This window comes from Cydia amplana, chromosome 9 (genome assembly GCF_948474715.1).
Source record: "Cydia amplana chromosome 9, ilCydAmpl1.1, whole genome shotgun sequence".
In the NCBI taxonomy this organism is placed as follows: Eukaryota; Metazoa; Arthropoda; class Insecta; order Lepidoptera; family Tortricidae; genus Cydia; species Cydia amplana.
This window is the reverse complement of record NC_086077.1, coordinates 16,778,409-16,799,563: the sequence shown is the minus strand read 5'-3', so window position 1 is coordinate 16,799,563 and position 21,155 is coordinate 16,778,409. Positions and strand designations below refer to the sequence as shown.

At 37.4% G+C, this 21,155-nt stretch overlaps 1 protein-coding gene across 1 annotated transcript in view; it reads right to left on the bottom strand.

Annotated features, from left to right (window-relative positions):
- Positions 1 to 7,752: 7,752 nt before the first annotated feature.
- Positions 7,753 to 21,155, bottom strand: part of LOC134651266 (uncharacterized) — a 62,994-nt gene continuing 49,591 nt past the window's right edge. Inside the window, exons 11-13 of the mRNA XM_063506333.1 lie at positions 19,717 to 19,812; positions 10,386 to 10,558; positions 7,753 to 8,170 (exon numbers count right to left, since the gene is read on the bottom strand). Of these exons, the coding sequence (XP_063362403.1) occupies positions 8,113 to 8,170; positions 10,386 to 10,558; positions 19,717 to 19,812 (327 nt within the window). The 3' untranslated portion in view covers positions 7,753 to 8,112. The remainder of the gene's footprint in view (positions 8,171 to 10,385; positions 10,559 to 19,716; positions 19,813 to 21,155) is intronic.

Sequence of the window (21,155 nt, the reverse complement as noted above, 5' to 3'; positions counted from 1 at the left end):
GCACGTTAGGATGACGATTGACAAAGTCCTGTGTGGTCTAGCTTTTGTAAGTGATACGCGTTCACTGCCACTTGGGAATCAATAATAGCAGCTTTATTGTTTTAATAATTAATTCACTAGATAAATTCACGTCTTGTGTGGCGACTGCGGCGGCGATGTGATCAGTTATCGCCCCGACGTAACTTGGTACACACAATTTATCAGGTGAATGGAGGCAGTGTTGTGTACATTGGGGTTAATTGAGGAATGTTTGGAAATGGATCTTTGGGTTCTGTAGGAGTAAAATCTAATTTAAACATTACGCTAAAATAAGTTGCATACCTACAAATAACACTTAAAAACAATGTTTTTGGACATATCCGTCACCCCAGAGCTGGTAACGTATTCTTAGCCTAATATGTTTAGAGTACCTACCAAATATCAATATAACAATTCAGTATTTCTCGCATCTAAGTACGTAATCGTCGCAATGATTTAATCAGGTAGCTGTTGTAAAAAACGGTTATATCTTCTGAAGACATGGGTAGGTATTTTATTACCTGAACGGGGTACCTAAATGAAAACTCATGGATAGGACCCCCTAGCTCTATCTCTGTTGTCGGAACTCTATTTTCAACTCCTTTCGCATATATTATTAATACTTACCTAACTTGTCTTGGTTTGTCTCGACACTCGTGACATCTAGTGTTAAGTAGCGGTACCTATTGATAAATCCGCTACTTAACGCTAGATGTCGACTACGAAAATATGCAGTATTTTGGTTACAAGCATGTCTGTCAGGGGTATTAGCCGTGTACGTATGTACCTATTATCAGTCTATGGCGTTGTTAGACTCTAACTAGATGGATTTTCCTTGGCCTACCGTACCCTAAACAAAGGCTGTAAATGATAAGAGAATGATTGAGGAGATTGCTCTCGTGTTTCCGTGACTTGTGTATGCACCTAATCAAATTTCTCCAAATATGTGCGTAATGTCGTTGACAAGCCGGAGCTAACCTTGTTTTTTTCTTTTCATTTATCAGTCAAACAAAATGGCGCAACCGTCTGAAAATTGGGTAGAACTAGGGTTCTATGTACGCCCATGTCAGTAATAGAAAGCTAGTTATCTACCTTACAAATAATTATGTAGTATTGTTAACATAACCATAGCATAGCCGGTCTACCTAGCTTTATTTGACGTTCATAAGCGCATTGTAATTATGCCTACTTGAATAAACTATCTTTTATCTTATCTTTATCTTTAGCCAGGAGTACGCGGTTAAAATCGAACAATAGTCTGGTTTTACCCCGTAATACCTTATACTTAAGTGAGGGTAGCTAAAGCCCGATCAGAAATATATGATCAAGAGGGCGCTTTTATTTTCATGTATGTGGTGACAGTTCAGTTTAGTATGAAATAAGTTTTTGGCAAAAATTTAATTTTTGGTACAAGCTTTTATCGCTGACTGTACTTTTCTTACGACAGACAACTAATACGTGAGAGTCAGAATGGCGGGTGTATGTAAACAAAAGTAAACAAAAAGCATACCATATTTTAGTACCTAATTTGTACTATTTGGTACCTCATATAAAAAAATTAGTACCTCACGGTATTTAAAGTTATTACCAAAAAACGTTACACCCGCCAACCTGACAGTCAGAATGGCGGGTGTATTTTATTACGCTATGATCCCGCGATTATTGATAAATTCTATAAAAGCCAAATTTTAGTACCTTTTTAGTACTTTAATATTCAATTATAAATTGAGCCATTTTATTTGTGGGTTCCGAGTTTTACACATTTTACACTTTGCATTGCTATTAAAAAATTTCAGGCGCTTTAATTTTTCACCGTATCGATATCGTTTTTAAGAAAAAACGCTACGCTAGAACTATTTTGATTACGCCAGGATTTAGTACCTTTCATGTTTAATCTGTTACCCTTTCACGGTTAATCTGTTAGGATCAATGAACTATGAAAATTACGTCTTACAAATGGCCAGGCGCCATGTCAAAGGATTCTTCCTAAAAAGAAATTCCGCTCTTCATTGTGCATGTAATTGTGTACCTAATACCTATTAACAATTTTTTCAATTTCAAAATATACTTTATTCATGTAGGCCTAGCAACAAGCACTTAGTAATTAGGTATTACATAGGTACATATTATCTTAATCTAATTATCAGAGCAATTTATTGATGTTAACCTACTACTAAGTCTACTAACCCACTCTTAAGTACATGGTGATTAATCAAATAAAACCCGCAAATTATGTCTGTTTGTCGGTATATTAGTGTGAATAGTGTGATGTACATATATACTTCTTTGTGGGATCTCGTAGTTTCTTAACTTATACATAACTTATACATAAGTTAAGAAACTATAACCAAGACGATAGTTATGTATAACTAACAAAATACCACACCCGGTGGTATTTTCATGTCCAAAAGGTTCTATGTCGAGTATCTGCTAATGTAATTTCAACTTTATTCTTAAAACAGTAAGGATGTTATCTGTGTGGAATCATTTGTGACGTCCCACGGGTAAAGGTACCTTATGGCCGTTGGCGCTTACGCTATTATAAGCGCCGCTCCGCCGCCGCGCGCTATTATTATTGCGGCGCTATGCGACGTAAGCGCCAACTGCCATAAGGTACCTTTTGCCGTGGAACGTCACATTGGTTGTTATTTGTTTCATTTTGCACGCGTAATTAGCGGTTGGGTTTAACAAAGGATAACAATGCGATTCATCGCCGCGAATCTCTCTATTATAAGTATATAGTAGATTCGGACATTTTAAAACCATCCTACTATCACAGAATAACTAATAGTACTACCGTACAGAAAATTCACTCCTTCACAAAAGTCAGATTTAGGTATAAAATTACACCTATATCGCTGCCTGCAAGCAAAATTGAAACTTATAACCGCGCACGAACCGTGAATCTCCTTTAACTCACGGCCTATGGATCGATACTCCAGCGCTCTGCCATCTGAGCCACCAAGACCTCATCCATAGCCAGCAAATCTTTCCACCATATGGGTCAAGGGGACCCGAGCGATATCTACCGTAAGAGCGTAAGACAGTAATTTTTCCACTTTTAAATGTATTCTAAGCTTAATAGCATGGATCGCAGACGTTTCTGCTTGTTAAAAATTAGTCGTATATAATAATTAGTAATTTAGTCGAGTAGTCGGCGAATTATTCGGGTTGGTCTCGGACTGTCTAGCTAGAACACAAAATGACAAGTGTAATATTTTGCCTATATCCCTTTTAGTCTACATCGCAAACGGTCTAGAACACAAAATGACTACAATTATTTAGACCTTTATTTACCTACATTTCGTCGGTTTATCTTTACGTTAGCGATGTCGACGGAGCCCCGCTGCCGCGGGGCTCCTATTTCTGTGCGGTTTGGCCTTCGGCCATTTGAAGATACCTAACTAACGTAACCTACCTATATGTGGTCATTTTGTGTTCTAGACCGTTTGCGATGTAGACTAAAAGAGATATAGACAAAATATTACACTAGTCATTTTGTGTTCTAGACAGTCCGAGATCAAAGCCCACTAACTCTTACTAGTCTCCTGGACTACATTTTTGGTGTTCAGACACGTTTAGTAACTAAAATACTCGCTACTTGACTAAATTAACGTAGTCTCTACTCACTTGTAACTAGGGCTTCCAAATACCGGACTTCTCACAATACCGGTATTAATACCGAAACTGTCTTCATCAATACCGGGATCCCGGGATCCCGGTATTGGATATGAATCGCTTAAAAATATATAGTTTTATTAAAAAGGGGAATTAGAAAGGCTCACTGGAATACCAGATATGTCCTAAAAGCTATTACAACAATTAACAATCAATGCCGCCATCTGCAATAATTTTATTTCACACTCCAGGTTGGCAATAATTTTATCCAATTTGTTGACTTTACCCAAACTTCACCTCACCAATTTCCGTCAAAATTGGTTTGCCATTATTACAGTTATCCCTGCTCTTTTGTTTTATTTTTTGATAAAATTACAAGAACTAATTATGTTAATGTTAATGTCACTATCATCAATTCATCATATTCATATTCATGTACATATTCATCACTCACATAACTTCAGGATTCATCCACCATCAACCACCAAATATTTATCTGACGCATTAGGCAACGATCTTGTTTCAATAATAAAATGCGGGCTAGAGACCAGAGTTAGACCAAGTAAAGTCTGCAACGATTTTGATAGCATACGCAGTACGCAGTGCAAGTATTATTTGTGTACGTCATAATTTCATAGAAGTTTGACGTTTAATATAACACTTGCACTGCGCGTGCTAACAATATCGTTGCAGACTTTTCTTGGTCTAACTCTAGATGCATCTGACCTTTAGTAAGCTTTGATACAGCCGAATATAATGGATTTAAAGGGTTTATACTGCGCATTTCCCTCATTTTTTTAAATACCGGGATCCCGGTATTGCCTTTAAAAATACCGGTATTGAAAAATGTGTTTAAAACGACGGGATCCCGGGATCCCGAAATACCGGGATACCGGTATTGGAAGCCCTACTTGTAACTCGTTCATCTGTAGTGCGAACGATTTTTGGTCAGTTGACCGATTTTAGTCAACTAAAATACTCGCCACTCGACTAATGTAGTCCGAATATAGTGAAATCTTTTCAAAAAACTGTTTTAAGGCATAGTATGTAGGTACATGTACAGGCATAGGCTATCAGCGGGCTCAGCACGGTTCCATTTTTATCGACTATCACTATGCCCATCACTTTCGCACTTACATACTTGTTAGAACGTGACAGGCATGGTGATAAACGATAAAAATGCGACCGTGCTACTAGGGCAGCGGGCTCAGCACGGTTCCATTTTTTATCCACTATCACTAAGCCCGTCACTTTCGCACTTACATACTTGTTAGAACGTGACAGGCATGGTGATAAATGATAAAAATGCGACCGTGCTACTAGAGCTGATGTTGGAACGTTCTCCCACTCTCTATCGGGCAAGCGCAGACCAAATTCACATTCAAATTTCCTTGACAAACTTTCTTCTTCGTCAACTTTAATTAATGATTCACACTAGGTCACTAGCTAGGTATACATGTTGGCCTAAAAATAAGTGCATTCCCGTTGCCAGGGAGGTTTTGGGATTATACTGAGCAACTTTTACTGATAGGACCAACCCCGAAAACGAGTTATTCCCACTAGTTACCACCAAGTCGTTACCGCTGGTAACTACTGGGAAAAATAATTCCCAATAGTTACTACCAACTCGGTTTGGTGGTACCTACTGAGTAGATACCACTGGAACACGCCATACCTACATCAAAAATCATTTGCGTTTATATTATATGTGTGCACGACACGTCTGTACATGCGTCATTGTGTGGGTAAGTAAGTCGCTTATAGGGCTGATGAGGGCCTTTCATCCCTTGGTTAACAATCTACTAGTAACACACCTTTGTTTTTATTATGAAATGATGTAAAAAAAATACCCCGTTATTTGAAGTCGAGTGTGAAAATTATTATTTCTTGTAAAGATTAAATATCTGGGTGATTAAATATCTGGTGACACATATAAAAACTCGAAAACGAGCGTTTTCCCAGAGATAAGATCTAGCTAGATCGATTTTTCGCCCCCGAAAATCCCCGTATAGCAAATTTCATCGAAATCGTTAGAGCCGTTTCCGAGATCCCCGAAACCCCTGATATATATATATATAAATAAATAAATAAACAAGAATTGCTCGTTTAAAGGTATTAGATAGAGTCTGTGCGGAAAGAGAAGAGTCGTGAAATGTATGGGCTCCCTTACATTCCACGACTCTTCTGCACAGACTCTATCGACTAGTCATATGATCAATATGATTCGCTCGGATTATCCTGACTGACCATAATCAAAATTGCATATAAAAGTGCCAAAACGCTGAGCGTGACGTGCCTATTTGTGTTAATTTAATGAATGTATAGAGAATGTATACTTAGTGAACAAAAGCTAGGTACATTTATTAAGTGATTGTTAATAATAAATAATTACAGCATTCGTTTATTTGATTTGATTTCTAATGGTTTAAGTATTTTCCTCGCGTTGGTGTGGAAAGAAATGTTTAATTTGGTAGCAAAGGTTTTTTTCTAAGCCTCATGCTCTGAAGTTGAAACCCTCGCAACTTTCAAGATTCCTGTCCTTTTTTTTGGAACTTTCACTTACTCGTGTATCAATATTAGCACGAGGATATAAACAACAACTTTTCCCCTTGTAAAACAATTGCACATTGTACCCTACCGAGCGACCACGACCTAGGCCAAATTTTTTATTTATAAGTTTTTATTTTTTAAGTGTTATTAAGTTTTTCATTAATAATTATATGTGTAATAGTTATTGTATATTATTATAAATATTATAACGAGCCTTAACAAAACGATCACGTGTACTTTAGGCATTCTTATTGGAATAATTACATCTATCCATTTTCGGGAAACTTTCTGCTGAAAGGGACGGAGAAAACTACTGCCCCTATTAGCAGCAAGTTAGCAGAAAAGTGTCCGGAGGAAGGTTGTATGTGTAACATGAATTATTATTTTTATTATTATAAGCCTATACAGTGTCCCACTACTGGGCAAAGGCCTCCCCTCGATCTCCATCTTATTTGATTAATCACCATGTACTTAAGAGTAGGTATTATAGGTACACAATTACATGCACAATGAAGAGCGGAATTTCTTCTTAGGAAGAATCCTTTGACATGGCGCCTGGCCATTTGTAAGACGTAATTTTCATAGTTAATTGAACCTAACAGATTAACCGTGAAAGGGTAACAGATTAATCATGAAAGGTACTAAATCTTGGCGTAATAAAAATAGTTGTAGCGTAGCGTTTTTTCTCAAAAACGATATCGATACGGTGAAAAATTAAAGCGCCTGAAATTTTGTAATAGCAACGCAAAGTGTAAAATGAGTAAAACTCGGAAACCACAAATAAATTTGCTCAATTTATAATTGAATATTAAAGTACTAAAAAGGTACTAAAATTTGGCTTTTATAGAATTTATCAATCATCGCGGGATCATAGCGTAATAAAATACACCCGCCATTCTGACTGTCAGGTTGGCGGGTGTAACGTTTTTTGGTAATAACTTTAAATACCGTGAGGTACAAATTTTTTTATATGAGGTACCAAATAGTACAAATTAGGTACTAAAATATGGTATGCTTTTTGTTTATTTTTATTTACATACACCCGCCATCCTGACTCTCACACTAATACTCATCGAGACAATTCTAAAAACCCCTAACACAATTAGGTTGCGTTGTTTCATCGCAGAGTTCCTATGGCCACCTCCTGTCTCCATCATCAGATCAGTTCGACAGTACCATATTATTGTATTGTCATCAGAACTACATACAGCTGCCAATTTTCATGACGCTACGATCCTTGGAAGATGGTTAAATTAGCTACCTTAGATTCCATTACATAGTTACATACAGGTCGACCTAATAAAAAGCTTGTTAAAATACAAATGAATATTACGTCAAATATTTTAAGCGTGACAATTTCAATTTAATAAGCAAATTAACAAATGAGTAGGTAGTTCTACATTTGTATAATTAGTTTAATCCTTAAGGTGTCTCGATATGCAGAAAACGCGCCCACCTGTAACTATGGCCGGCTCTTTATGGGACAAGCTAGGTATGTCTTAATTCTTAAACGATAGTATGAAAAGGTACAATAGGTATTATTAAATCATAAATGATACACAAATATTCAGTTCATAAATATAATGTCAGTCAGCATCCGCCGATAACCGTAATATCTTTATTAGTAACAATACAATACATCTCATTAAATCAGGTACTTACACTAAAATTCCCTTACCGATATCTAACATTATTTACAATAACCAAAATCTAACCTCGCAGCGCCGGCCAAAGAACAAATGCATTTAAAATTGCAAATACTACATAAACAAATATGTATTTCAATAAATTAATAACAATGATAAATAAGGCCGGCCCACGCTAATGCAAATAAATTTCAAAGTACCAATAAACAAGGTATGGAACCGCGATAAAATGCGTTGGTGAAATATACTCTATGCTATGGTGATAAGGTCTAGTCTAGGTTTACTTCACTTTTTGCATGATGAGGTCTATCTTCTCGTCGCAGCGCGGACTCATGCCTCTGTTGACAATAATAGATGGATTAGAATTGTGCTGATGACTTAAATTTTGCTTTAGAACAGTGGTTCTTAACCTTTTGGGAACCATTTGACCCATATTTATACCTAACAGTCAATAACGGGTCTTTTTATAAAATTACGGACCACCAAATATTTTTTTACCAAGCAGAAACGTCTGCGGCAATGCCATTTTCGTGAACAGTAGTTCTTTACCGGGCGCTCTGGCTACTAGTTACACCATCATATAATAGGGATCATACACATGTTGAATTTTATAACGAAATCTAATAAAATAGATAGCAAATGAGCAATTTATCACAATATTGTGGATTAAAAAAAATATATGGAAATAATACAAAAATACAGCACCTGAAAGTTTCGAAATGTAAGTTTTTTTTTAACTTTCAAAAACGAAATAAGTAAGGATACCATTCGATTCCACACATTTTATCCAAAAAAAAGATTGTATCGCATCTATATACATAAACGAAATATTTCACCGACAAAAATGCAATTTTCTTGTTTTGTTCAATACTTCAAGATGCGATCTTAGTGACCTTGACGTCACGTTCACATAGCGATTTGTTAGGGGCGTTTCGCGAGTGAAGTACGACTGTCGGACTTTGACTATCATTTCTGACTTTTGTATTGCTGTAACGCAATGGGTCCCATATACGAGGGGCGTTCAAAATATTCTCGGTATTGATATCTTACAACCTCTTCTAAAATTTCTTTCGTTACTGGCCGCTAAGGTTTATTCATTGACATTTAAAAAAAGTATAATTCGAACCGAGATGTTCTTTTGTTTTTCTGCAATTGCTGAACAAACATGAACATCATGTGGGAATTGACAATGTTAACTAAATTAGAACATCGATGCGTGATAAAATTCTTGACAAAACAGGGTAAAAATCAAAAAACCATAAAAGAGGAAATGGATTGTGTTTACCGTGAGTCTGCTCCTTCTTTATCTACCATTCAAAAGTGGTCAAGCGAGTTTAAACGTGGAAGGGAGAGTGTTGAAGACGACCCTAGACCTGGCCGGCCTGTAGTAGCTACTTCACAAGAAAATATTGATAAAGTGGAAAAACTTATATTGGAAGATGGTCGAGTGAAGGTAAAATCTATAGCACAAGTAACCAATCTCTCTATTGGTACCGTACATGATATTATACATGACCATCTTAATATGTCAAAAGTAAGTGCAAGATGGGTTCCGCGAATGCTGACTCGGCTTCAAAAAGACATGCGTGTAGCTTGTTGTTCCGATTTTATTGACCTGTGCGGTGAAAATCCTGATGAGGTGCTGCAAAGAATAGTTACTGGAGATGAAACCTGGGTTCATCATTATGACCCAGAGAGTAAACAAGAGTCCATGCAGTGGCACATTAAGGGTTCAGCTCATCCCAAGAAGTTCAAGGTCATCCCTTCAGCTGGCAAGGTCATGGCCACGATATTTTGGGATTGTGAAGGAGTATTACTGATCGATTATAAAGAAAAAGGTGTAAATATCACAGGACAGTACTACGCTAACATTCTACGTCAATTAAAGGATGCAATCAAAGAAAAGAGGCGAGGAAAGTTAACCAAAGGTGTTATGCTTCTGCATGACAACGCCCCCGTCCATACTGCTCATATTGCCAAGGCAGCTATTGTTGAATGTGGGTTTGAAACTGTTACTCACCCACCGTATAGTCCGGACTTAGCCCCCAGCGACTTCTTTTTGTTCCCCAATCTTAAAAAGGATCTGCGTGGAAATAAATTTTCCGATGATGAAGCATTGAAGGCGGCAGTGGAGGAGCATTTTTACACCAAAGATAAAAAATATTTTTATGCAGGATTAAAAAAAATAATTGATCGATCTTTTAAGTGTATGAACATAGGGGGGGAGTATATTGAAAAATAAAAATATCAAACTTTTCGTACTTGTTTGTTTTCATTCTCATACCGAGAATATTTTGAACACCCCTCGTAGACATTTGATCCTTAAAACAAACCTGATTGATTGATACCATAAATGAAAATTTGTTATTTAGCCTATTGGCAAGGTGCGAAGTCGGTGGAGGGGGAAGTGGCGCTGATCGTCACAAACACAGGTAATCTTATGGAATGTCCGCCATTAGTACTAGCGGCAGCCGCTTAATTTTACTCCATAAGATTTAACGTAGAAAGTCCGCCAAAATGAGGGCAGCACCAGTCGTGCACCTAGCGAATTACCTGTAGTTATCGGGCGGCGGACCAACCATGGCGACCAGCTGTCCGACTTCCGACGAGTGGTGTGCGAGACGGGCCAACGCTGCCACAGCCCTAAACAGCAGTTCTTCACCGGGCGCTCCAGCCAGCAGTTGCAGGAGCGCCATGGCCAGCTCCACGGACACGTCGTCGAACACCTGCGGCGGGGCGTCACGACAGAACGGGCGGGGAACAAGGGTTCCCCATTTATAGTCTGGCAAACCTATTTTGTCAGTAGAAAAAGGCGCGTAATTCATATTTTATGGTAGACCGACCCTTTGCGGCTAGATTTTTCAAATTTGCCGCCTTTTTTTACTGAAGAAAATGACTTGCCAAACTATACATTTCAAGGTTTATTCGTCTGAGGGCCACTTGTACCATCCCATTAACCTGGGGTTAACCGCTTAAACCTGGAGTTACCGCGGTTACCAGTACAATTTGACACTGGGTAAACGGTTTTACAAGTTAACCCCGGGTTAGTGGGATGGTGCAAGTGGCGTTGAGAATTCGTATTTTGAAGCACTCTACCAGAATGACAATGTCGGAGACGTAACACGTATGGATATGTTATATCTGTGTCTAAAGTTATTTAGAGGATAGTGGACGACCGTTCCATACAAAAGTAGTCTCCATTTTCCTCTCTGAATATTGACTTGATGGAAATATTCCGTTGAATTTGAAGCTAAGTTATTAAATGTTAAATATTGATGTTTTAGCGTTATCACACAGAATATAAAATAGCGTCACGTAATTACAATTTCGGTGTCTATGTCGGAAATAGTTTGATACCTGTTCATATTTTTGGTCTCTTCACAAATGTTCTGACTGTGATAATACCTATTGTTATCATTATCACCAACTATCAAAATACATAATGGTGATACTTAGTGAAAATCGAGAATGTAGAGTCTGTGCGGAAAGAGTTATAGAATGCACTGGTTCCCTTATATTCCACTGTCTGACAATTGTCACCTGACATTGACAATTCACCGTACATTGCTCGTCTAACATATAAACATTGATGCTATTGTACCGTCGTCGTTGCGTACTTAGCGGCCTAGAATTTGACATAAATGCAATATTAACAGCGAGATCTATATTTTACATCTTTATGATATTTTATAAGTACCTACTATGTATTATCTAAATCTATAGGGTAAACTAAAGGTCACAAAACTTTCAAAAAAGCAAAGAAATCTTTAGCAAACACGCAGTGCATTAATTTACAATAGCGTGAGATAGGTAGTCGCGTAATACGGGGCTGTAAACCGCTCTATCTTTATGCTCTTGATAAGGTTTCTCAATATTGCTACCGGGGAAATCCTTTGCATAATTTCAAGTTTATCTCTTAGAAATTAGCAAACAACATTACTGGCGTCTTTTGTTTATACGAGTGAAGACAAGGTTTGAATTGAACTATTCTGTCAAAATATGGAAATATTTTCTAACTTTCACGCTTATACTATCAATATTTTTATATCGGTGCATGTAAAATCTCTTAACACAGCGACGACATTAACCTTTTCGACGCCGTGTCAAACACAAAAGCTGTCACGCTGACGCCATGTCACCGAAGTGTTAAAACTGAAATTGAACTTTATGCATATGCACGTAGGTCTATGTTGCTCTGTGGTCTGTGATCGATTAATCGGTCTGGCGTTGAACCTACGGTGCCGATATATCGGTCATTGGCGTCCAAAAGGCTAAATTTATATTATATCACTAAAATTTTTGTCATGTCGATTATCTCCCTAAATCAAAATGTCAACTTTATTAGCCTCTGGCTGGATATCCACTGAGAGAACGGCGGGCTCCTTAATAAATCAGTTTAACTCGCAGCAGTATATATCAATGGTTTCGTTATCGAATAACTAATATCTTGCAAATAATGGTAAAATACTAGGAAAACAATACACCCCATAGTCACATATAAGCGCTAGAAAGCCTATATGACTATAGAACCTAAAGAGCTCATAAAATCTCAGAAACTCGCTGTACACAATCACCTATCTACACTTTAATATTTATTATGTACATAATTAGCTATTTTTAATTAGATAACAATGCAGTAAAAATCATAACCATGTTGTCACAACGTGAAACTAATGCTATTTAATACCTCCATGTTTTTACAATCAATGTGATTGTTATGTATCTTGTCCAATGTGTGTGTAACGGTATCAGTGATAATTTCGGAAAGGCATCTACGGTTTTTTTTGGCACTGTAAGTAAGTGGTGCCTTCCATTATGGAACAACTAAATAATATGATAACATAAAATCCTACTGACACTGTTATTGTTGAAGATATGATTGAGATAATTTGTATAAAAAGTACTGCACAATAAACTAATATTCACACGCCTATTACTATACGACACACTAGTTAATTTTCAATTATTACACGATCATGCAAATTATTACGCTTGAAATATTTTGAAATTGTTTTATGTTTACAGAACTTAGTCAAGGGTGATCACAATTGGAATTTATGTTTTGTTTATAAAAAAGCATTTTTTCTACGAGTGTAAACAACTCTTTTTGTTAATGTTAGAATAAAATAAAACCCTCCTGTTCTTAATTGAGACTATTCTTAATTGAGATCATAGTTTCAGCAGCATCAAACTCTGGGGTTCCAAGTTTAGTTCAGAATATAATTCAGGTAAGAAGAACGGAAGAAAGGGACTAGAGTTTAATTTGTTATTAGAGAGCGAATATGAGAGTGGCATTGAAATTGGCAAAAAAAAACCTCTACAAACTAATAAAGAGAAAACATGTATAAATAATTATTCAACGTCAGACTGAATGAAGTTAACAACAAACCTCAAATGTATTTATTTTGAACAATCTGAGTATGTAACAAATTGACTAACTATTTGTATAAGTTTATCCGGTTAAAACTGGTTACATTGCAAACCATATTTAATATTATTAGTGTATAACGCAAATGTATAGGTACTTATATGGTTAAAATAACCTTGATGGTAATATTAGGTAACATACAAATAATAAGACATTACATTTTATCTAGTGTTTTAAACAAATGTTAAACATAAAATAAACAGAGATAATGTCAATGTATAGGATGAAAGGCGACAGGCTATCTACATAGAGTGTAGGAAATTAATTTGTCAGTAAATAAGTAACAAATGTGCGAAGTTTTTCAAATTTTCCATGTTTATTTACGCGCGTGTATTAAAGTCTATTTTTTTATTCGGTAGACTAAAATTACATTTCAAAATATGAACATAAAATAACATTCCATAATATGAAATGTCATTTTAGTCTACCGAATAAAAACAAGTGCGAGTCGGACTCGCGCACGGAGGGTTCCGCACCATCAACAAAAAATAGAGCAAAACAAGCAAAAAAACGGTCACCCATCCAAGTACTGACCCCGCCCGACGTTGCTTAACTTCGGTCAAAAATCACGTTTGTTGTATGGGAGCCCCACTTAAATCTTTATTTTATTCTGTTTTTAGTATTTGTTGTTATAGCGGCAACAGAAATACATCATCTGTGAAAATTTCAACTGTCTAGCTATCACGGTTCGTGAGATACAGCCTGGTGACAGACGGACGCACGGACGGACAGCGGAGTCTTAGTATAATAGGGTCCCGTTTTTACCCTTTGGGTACGGAACCCTAAAAATAGAATTTAGGTACCTAGTAATTAATATTTGCCAGACGCTATTTGCAATTTATTCTCCATCGAGCTTCAATAGCGTGTGTGCGCCCTAACGCGAGGCGCTGGACTAGAAACACACCGCGTGCCTTGCTTCAGGTGCCTTGCCAGCGCAAACACGGCAATGTGTGGCAAGTTGGCAACTCGGCGAGAGCGAACATTTTGTATCTTTAGACATTTACAATGTAAATGTCATATCAACACATATATATGTCGTTTTCATTAAGGAAACTGTAAGTCTAGTTTTAAGAAAATTTCCAGTGTTATATATAAGACTGTTTGTTTCTTGAATAAATAAATAAATGAATATCAAGTACCTATGTTGATTTCGTTCGATTCAACATGTGTCGGGTTGAAAATTAAGCTGGAAAGCCAATAGCATGATCGCGGATTTCGGGTCAAAAAGTTTGGGTTTAAGTTTAGAATGAAAGAGTATGAAACAGTCGCCTCGGCACAGCCGTTGAGATCAGAGCCCTTTGGCGATAGGCATGCGCGTGCGCGGGTACCTTGGACTTGGCGTGCTTCGGCAGCAGATCCCGCAGCGCGCGGCCGGCGCTGAGCCGCTGCAACACATGAGAGCTGCAGCCTCCGAGTACTAGTGCGACTACACTTGTCTAATATTTCACAACTCTACTTATGTCTCAAGTGCAAGTAGCGATCTCTCCGGGCCGAGTGTATATTTATCCACATTACATGTTTAGACGGGTTAGTCCACCTAGTTATACTACTAGTTATACGATATAACAAAATGAACAAATAAAATCCTAATAGTTATACTGAGCAGTATGACTAAACGGATTTGATTATTTTGGTTCGGGTACGTCCATTTAGTTATATTGTTAAATAAACTCAATATATATCTATACATCTATCTATCTTGATATATATATCTGTATCAATAGATTGACTTGACGTTGTTATTTTAAATGAAGTAAAATGTGTGAAAACGTAAAATATCCAAAAAAATTAATTGAGTTTATTTAACAATATAACTAAATGGACGTACCCGAACCAAAATAATCAAATCCGTTTAGTCATACTGCTCAGTATAACTATTAGGATTTTATTTGTTCATTTTGTTATATCGTATAACTAGCAGTATAACTAGGTGGACTAACAGGTTTAGACGACAACGCGGTTTCACTCACTTAAATTTTTAGTCGCTATTGGCGACATGTTTTGACCATTCATAATCATAATCATAATTTTTTATTGCATGAAAGTGAGTACAAAAGGCGTTAGTATATACAAAAAGTCCATCACAATCTGCCGAGGTCCAGCACGCATTATTTCTTAAATCTAAAAGCTAGGTAAGCTTCTGGGGTCCTTCTTCAGGCTCGAGTGCTGGCGGCGACTGCAACTCGTGTAACATGTCGCCAATAGCGACTAAAAATTCAAGTGAGTGAAACCGTTGTCGTCTAAATAGTTTAAAATATGTCTCACGAAAGTTTAATATCGACATTTTTACATTTCTGGTAGGTATGTCGTAGTCAGATTGTATAATCCGCCGTATTACATTACGGCTAGCCGTTTTACAAAACAGGGGCGTTTTGAAATGCGGCGGTTCGACGATTAGCCGGATTGTCATTGCGATACGTTCTTCAATAAGGCGGCCTACGTTTAGCCGCATCGTATCTACTATTTATATTGTAGAGTGACCATTGTTTCGGTCGCCTACGTAACCGGAGATTGACAATGTTTGCAATTTAATTTATTTTTACCATGGTCCCACCGCACTACATGTGTTTCTTTTCCAAAACATTTCCTTCACAACTTAAATAGACGGAGCCCCGCAAGCGGGGCTCCTATTTCTGGGCGGTTTGCCCTTCGGGCATCTGAAGCTACCTAACGAACCTAACCTAACCTACGCTTTTTTCCCCAAAGTGTAATGTTTTCACGGACGTCTCACTAAATCAATAGCTAGGTAGGTTAGGTTCGTTAGGTAGCTTCAGATGCCCGAAGGGCAAACCGCTCAGAAATAGGAGCCCCGCGAAGCAGGGCTCCGTCTAGTTAAGTTGCAAAGGAAATGTTTTTTGAAAAGAAACAGTCCGACGAACTCCAGATTTGATGGACACCCCAGCGTTTTTCATAGTTTGTTGTTGTTATGTCAGGCAGCGCCACGAGTGTTAAAAATGGGAACTAAAAACTGTCAAAGCGGCGGCTAATGACTCGCTGTATTACATTACGGCTAGCCGTCTTGAAGAACGTATGGCGCCGAATACATTCCGGCGGATTTTCATTCAGCCGCATTCAATCCGGCTAATCGTCGAACCGCCGCATTTCAAAACGCCCCTGTTTTCTAAAACGGCTAGCCGTAATGTAATACGGCGGATTATACAATCCGACTGCGACAGGTACATTACGTAACATAGCATTTACTAGAGGAGCATTCCACGAAATCCACCGTTGTCCCGTACAAACGTGAATTTTTTGAAGATTAACAGATATAAAAGTTCTTTTTCTGTCGCAACGGATGTGAAAAATGCTAAGTAATTAACAGATTGAATAAGTAAATTATTATCGACCTACTTAATTACGTGTGTATATTATTACTGCATGTTTGTACTAGTTGAAACGAGATATCGTTTCCTGGTTAAGGCTTTTAAAGTTAAAAGAACAGACTTTTAGTAAACAGGCTTATTTACATAATGATATGCGAAAATAACGTTCCGCGCAAAATATTCTCTTCAGGGAAAGACCGCTACCCGTCAGTAAATAAATAAAATACTACGCAACATATAATTAACATACAACAAATACATACAGATCATGGCAAATATTTTTTTTATATATTAAACCAATAAAAATAAAGTTATAAATGTTATAGACAACTGCTCTCTCAAAAAAGCGCTTGTAATTTGTAATAAAAAAGTTAAAACTAAATATTGGATTGAGGTAGAAAATGAAATGGAATACATTTGTTTTTACATCTGCGTTCTTTAGAACTCTAAATAGTATATAAATCATATTAAAAGCGTAAAATAATACATTACAGTAACGTGCACATGGCACATGCAGTGTTAAATAGCATGCATATATAGGTACATATATGACCTAGGAATTTCGGTGTAATAAACTGTATACACCTAACGCCTTATTCATAAACGTCTGCTAAGTTAATCAGCTGATGATCGTCGTTTGTCCCTCTCTATGGCATAACGACAGATAGGGACAAATGACGATCATCAACTGATTAAGGTAGCAGCCGTTTATGAATAACGCCACTAAGATATATTGTAGCCAGAACATGGATTTTGATAATTTCATGAAATGCCATTTTATAATTGATCACTTAATGATATGGTTAGGTCAGTTTTGACTTGAGTTTTTCGCGATATTCGCGATTGATATATCCCTTTCACGGAATAGGCCCAATACACCTCGCAGGATAATTATGTTGCGGGCAAACATAGCATGTTTTATTGTGGTCGTATTTCACAGAAATGTTGTGTAATGTGTACACAACAGTTACGCGCGCTACCAAACTAAGTACGCAGTAGTATGACGAACTTATCGTGAAGTTTGGATGATGAACTATGCCACAATTTGACGTAATTAGGGCGAAAGTATACCTAAAACTTTCAAAAATTTACCGTATTAATTTTGACTTCCTGTCAAACAAAGTTTTAAATGCAGAATTTTTGAGAATATCCAATATATCTACGCTTTCGGAATAGTACACTAACACTTGCAAAAAAAGTCAGATATACATGTAGTTTGGAAAACTATTTAACCCGTAGAAAAAAGCGAGAAATTCAGAATTATAAATTCCAGTTCAACAAGTTCTTTAGTTATTTACGATACAAGTGCAGAGAAGAGTGCACGTGTATCGTACAACATTTTAAAGTACATATGGCACTTTAAACTTTCGACATACGCACGGAAAGTGCTATTTCCCGCACAAGTTCGGGAAAGTAGCACCTTATGTACTGTAAACGTAATTTAGACAAGGACATACACAATACACATGTCTATTGTCTACTTTTATTTATAATAATGCGTGTGCAGTGAAACATAATATACATAACCTAACTAACAATTTACAAGTATTTATTGACTGTGTAAATAGTTGAAGTATTAACATGTAGAAATTGTATACAAAACGATTGTATTTGCTATATTGGTCTGTGTAAACCGCCTTATTTATGCACGTGTCCAATACGTACAATGTAATCACGTTTCTGTATAAAACACGTATATGCACCAAGTAGGGGAGAAGTGCCATGAAGGAGCCTAGTTTAGAAAGAGCCGCTTCACAAATCACAAATGTAGGAAACGCAATGTACCTATTATACATATTATTTTTATATAATTTATCTTATATCGTGATGTATTTTGACGTGCAAAGTGTGCGTTCGAGCTTCAAGATCGACATACAGCCGGAAATCAGACAGCAGCCAAGAAATATTTATGAAGAGCTCAAAAATATACATATTTTATGATGTTTCACAAATTGTTTTAAAAATAAGAATAAGAATTTGAATTCTTATTTTAAACTAATCTGAGAAACATCATATCAAAGATAAGATAAAAGGATTGCTAAGATGCTTACAGTAGTGAAAAATAAGTATCATATGTATCAGCTGAAAATTACGGCGCTGTAGGGTTATGAAGTACAAATGTTCGTATTTGTCATGCTACTTCAGTCAACCTCAGTACTTTTGTACTAAGACTGACTGAAATAGCAAGACGCGTTCGTACGTTTCCGTGAAAATACGATGGAAAATAATTATGCACATCTGTAACTAATTTGTCAAAAGTTGGCGCTCGACGTCTAATTTACCGAATAATGTACGAGTTGTGTACTAGGCTGTACAGCGCCATCTACATGTCAAATTTACAGTAATATTATCACTTTACCCTTTTTAGTATTCCTTTTACCCACAGACAAGACATCCTCCAGACTGAGCATAGTAGCGCTACCCCCTCTGCCACAAATATACGGTAGTTTTACTCCATTTTCGAGTCAAAGTGTCTTTGTGTGACGTCCGTGTGTTTGAACGGACCAATCACGGCACAGGACTCGCTCACCTCGTCCCCCGCACCCCAGTATGTTTGGCAGCATCGGTTTCATGAAATAATTGCTCTAAACTCCGTCTAGAGGATTCCTAGTCTATGCTTTTACCTGTTTACCTATATAAGACTAGCTTAAATTATGTATAGAGCAGGGATGTTGCGAATATCCGCATCCGCAATCGCGGAACTTCCGCATTATTTTCAACATCCGCATCTGCATCCGCATCCGCATAAAATCGATGCGGATTTAATGCGAATGCGGATGTGGAACAGGTCGGTACAGGAACGTCTTAGCATCGGCGTAAGTGCTAGACTGCTAGGTAATTCAGTCATTAACCAAAAAACCTATTAGAAATGAGCAGTCAAGCGTGAGTGGGATTTAATGTACGGAACCCTTGGAACGCGAGTCCGACTCGCACTTGGCCGGTTTTTCGAAAAAAAAAGTTACTAAAATGTAATATTTGACGTTTTTTATGTACCTATCTTGACATCCGCATCCGCATCCGGATGTGAGCCTTTAAAAATCCGCATCCGCATCCGCATCCGCGGATGTCAAAAAATCGGCATCCGCAACATCCCTGGTATAGTGTTAGTAGAACGTAAGCAAGAGATACAGACCACGGTCTTTACCTCCTTGGTGGCCATGTTGTACATGAGAGCGGTACCGATGTCGCGCAGCGTTGCGTCCTCGCTTAGCGTCGCGTGCACCGCCACCTGCAATTTCAATTCTACGTTTAATACTTTAAGGTCGCTTTTTGGCTGTCTAGTTGCCTGGGTTGATATGAGTACTTTACAAAAGAACGAAAAAAGGAGAATGAAGCAAGTGATAAACACGAGCGAAGCGAAGTAGTTTAATAACACAAGGCTAGTATTTCCTATTTGGCAGCTGTATAGGCTACATGACTAATTTTCATTTATGGTATCAATCGATCGGGTTTGTTTTTAGGATCAAATGTCTATATGGGACCCATTGCATTAAAGTAACACAAAAGTCAGAAATTATAGTCAAAGGCCGACAGTCGCACTTCACTCGCGAAACGCCCTTAACAAAACGATAAGGGAACGTGACGTCAAGGTCTCTGGGAGCCCATCTTGTAGTATGGACAAAACAAGAAAATTGCATTTTTGTCGGGGAAATATTGCGTTTATGTATATAGTTGCTATACAATATTTTTTTGGATGAAATGTAAGGAATCGAATGGTAACCTTACATTTTTTCGTTTTTGGATGTTAAAAAAAAAACAAAGTTTGAAACTTTCAGGTCCTGTATTTTTGTAACTTTTTATTTTAATATCCACATTATTGTGATAAATTGCTCGTTTGCTATCTATTTTACTAGATTTTGTTATAAAATTCAACATGTGTCATCATCCCTATTGCTGACAATCAACAATATAATAAACAAATTACATACATCTTATACTTTCCGCCTAAAGCGGGCACACTGCTGTGACAAACAGATGGACATAACGAACCAGCCAGCCTAGCCAAGCTGACAATCGCTATCGCTTCGACAACGAAACGCTTTGTGTCTCTCTATCACTCTTCCATATTAGTGCGACAGTGACAGTTGCGTTTCGATCGCTACGGAGCGTAAGCGATTGGCACGTTGGCTAAGCGGCCTGCAAGGCTACGGAACCATAAAAATATGCGTAAATACCAATGATTTATAACTCAAGATAGGTTATAGGCGTTCCAAAATTGAAGCGCTTACCTTGTGACAAATTGGACAAGTTGCCTGTAGTCGCGGCTGGACAAGCGAGAAATGTGCACGTCCTAAAGAGCTCCCGCACACCGAAAGAGAAAGAGACGAGCTTATGTTTAACAACGAGTGTGACAAAGATGGATGGAATGAGAAAATTAATCAAAAATAACAGTTTTTCGTAGGCACAGAAATAAATGTGGAAGTATTTTATAGTAGGTTATATAATATCATTGGTAAATACGAGCTTAAGGTGCAGTGGGTTCAGCAGAGTTTTTGAAAAATCGTGGCGATATTTTACCACGTTAGTGACGTTTCGGTGGTGACAAACACGGTAGAGAAGTATTTTCCGTGC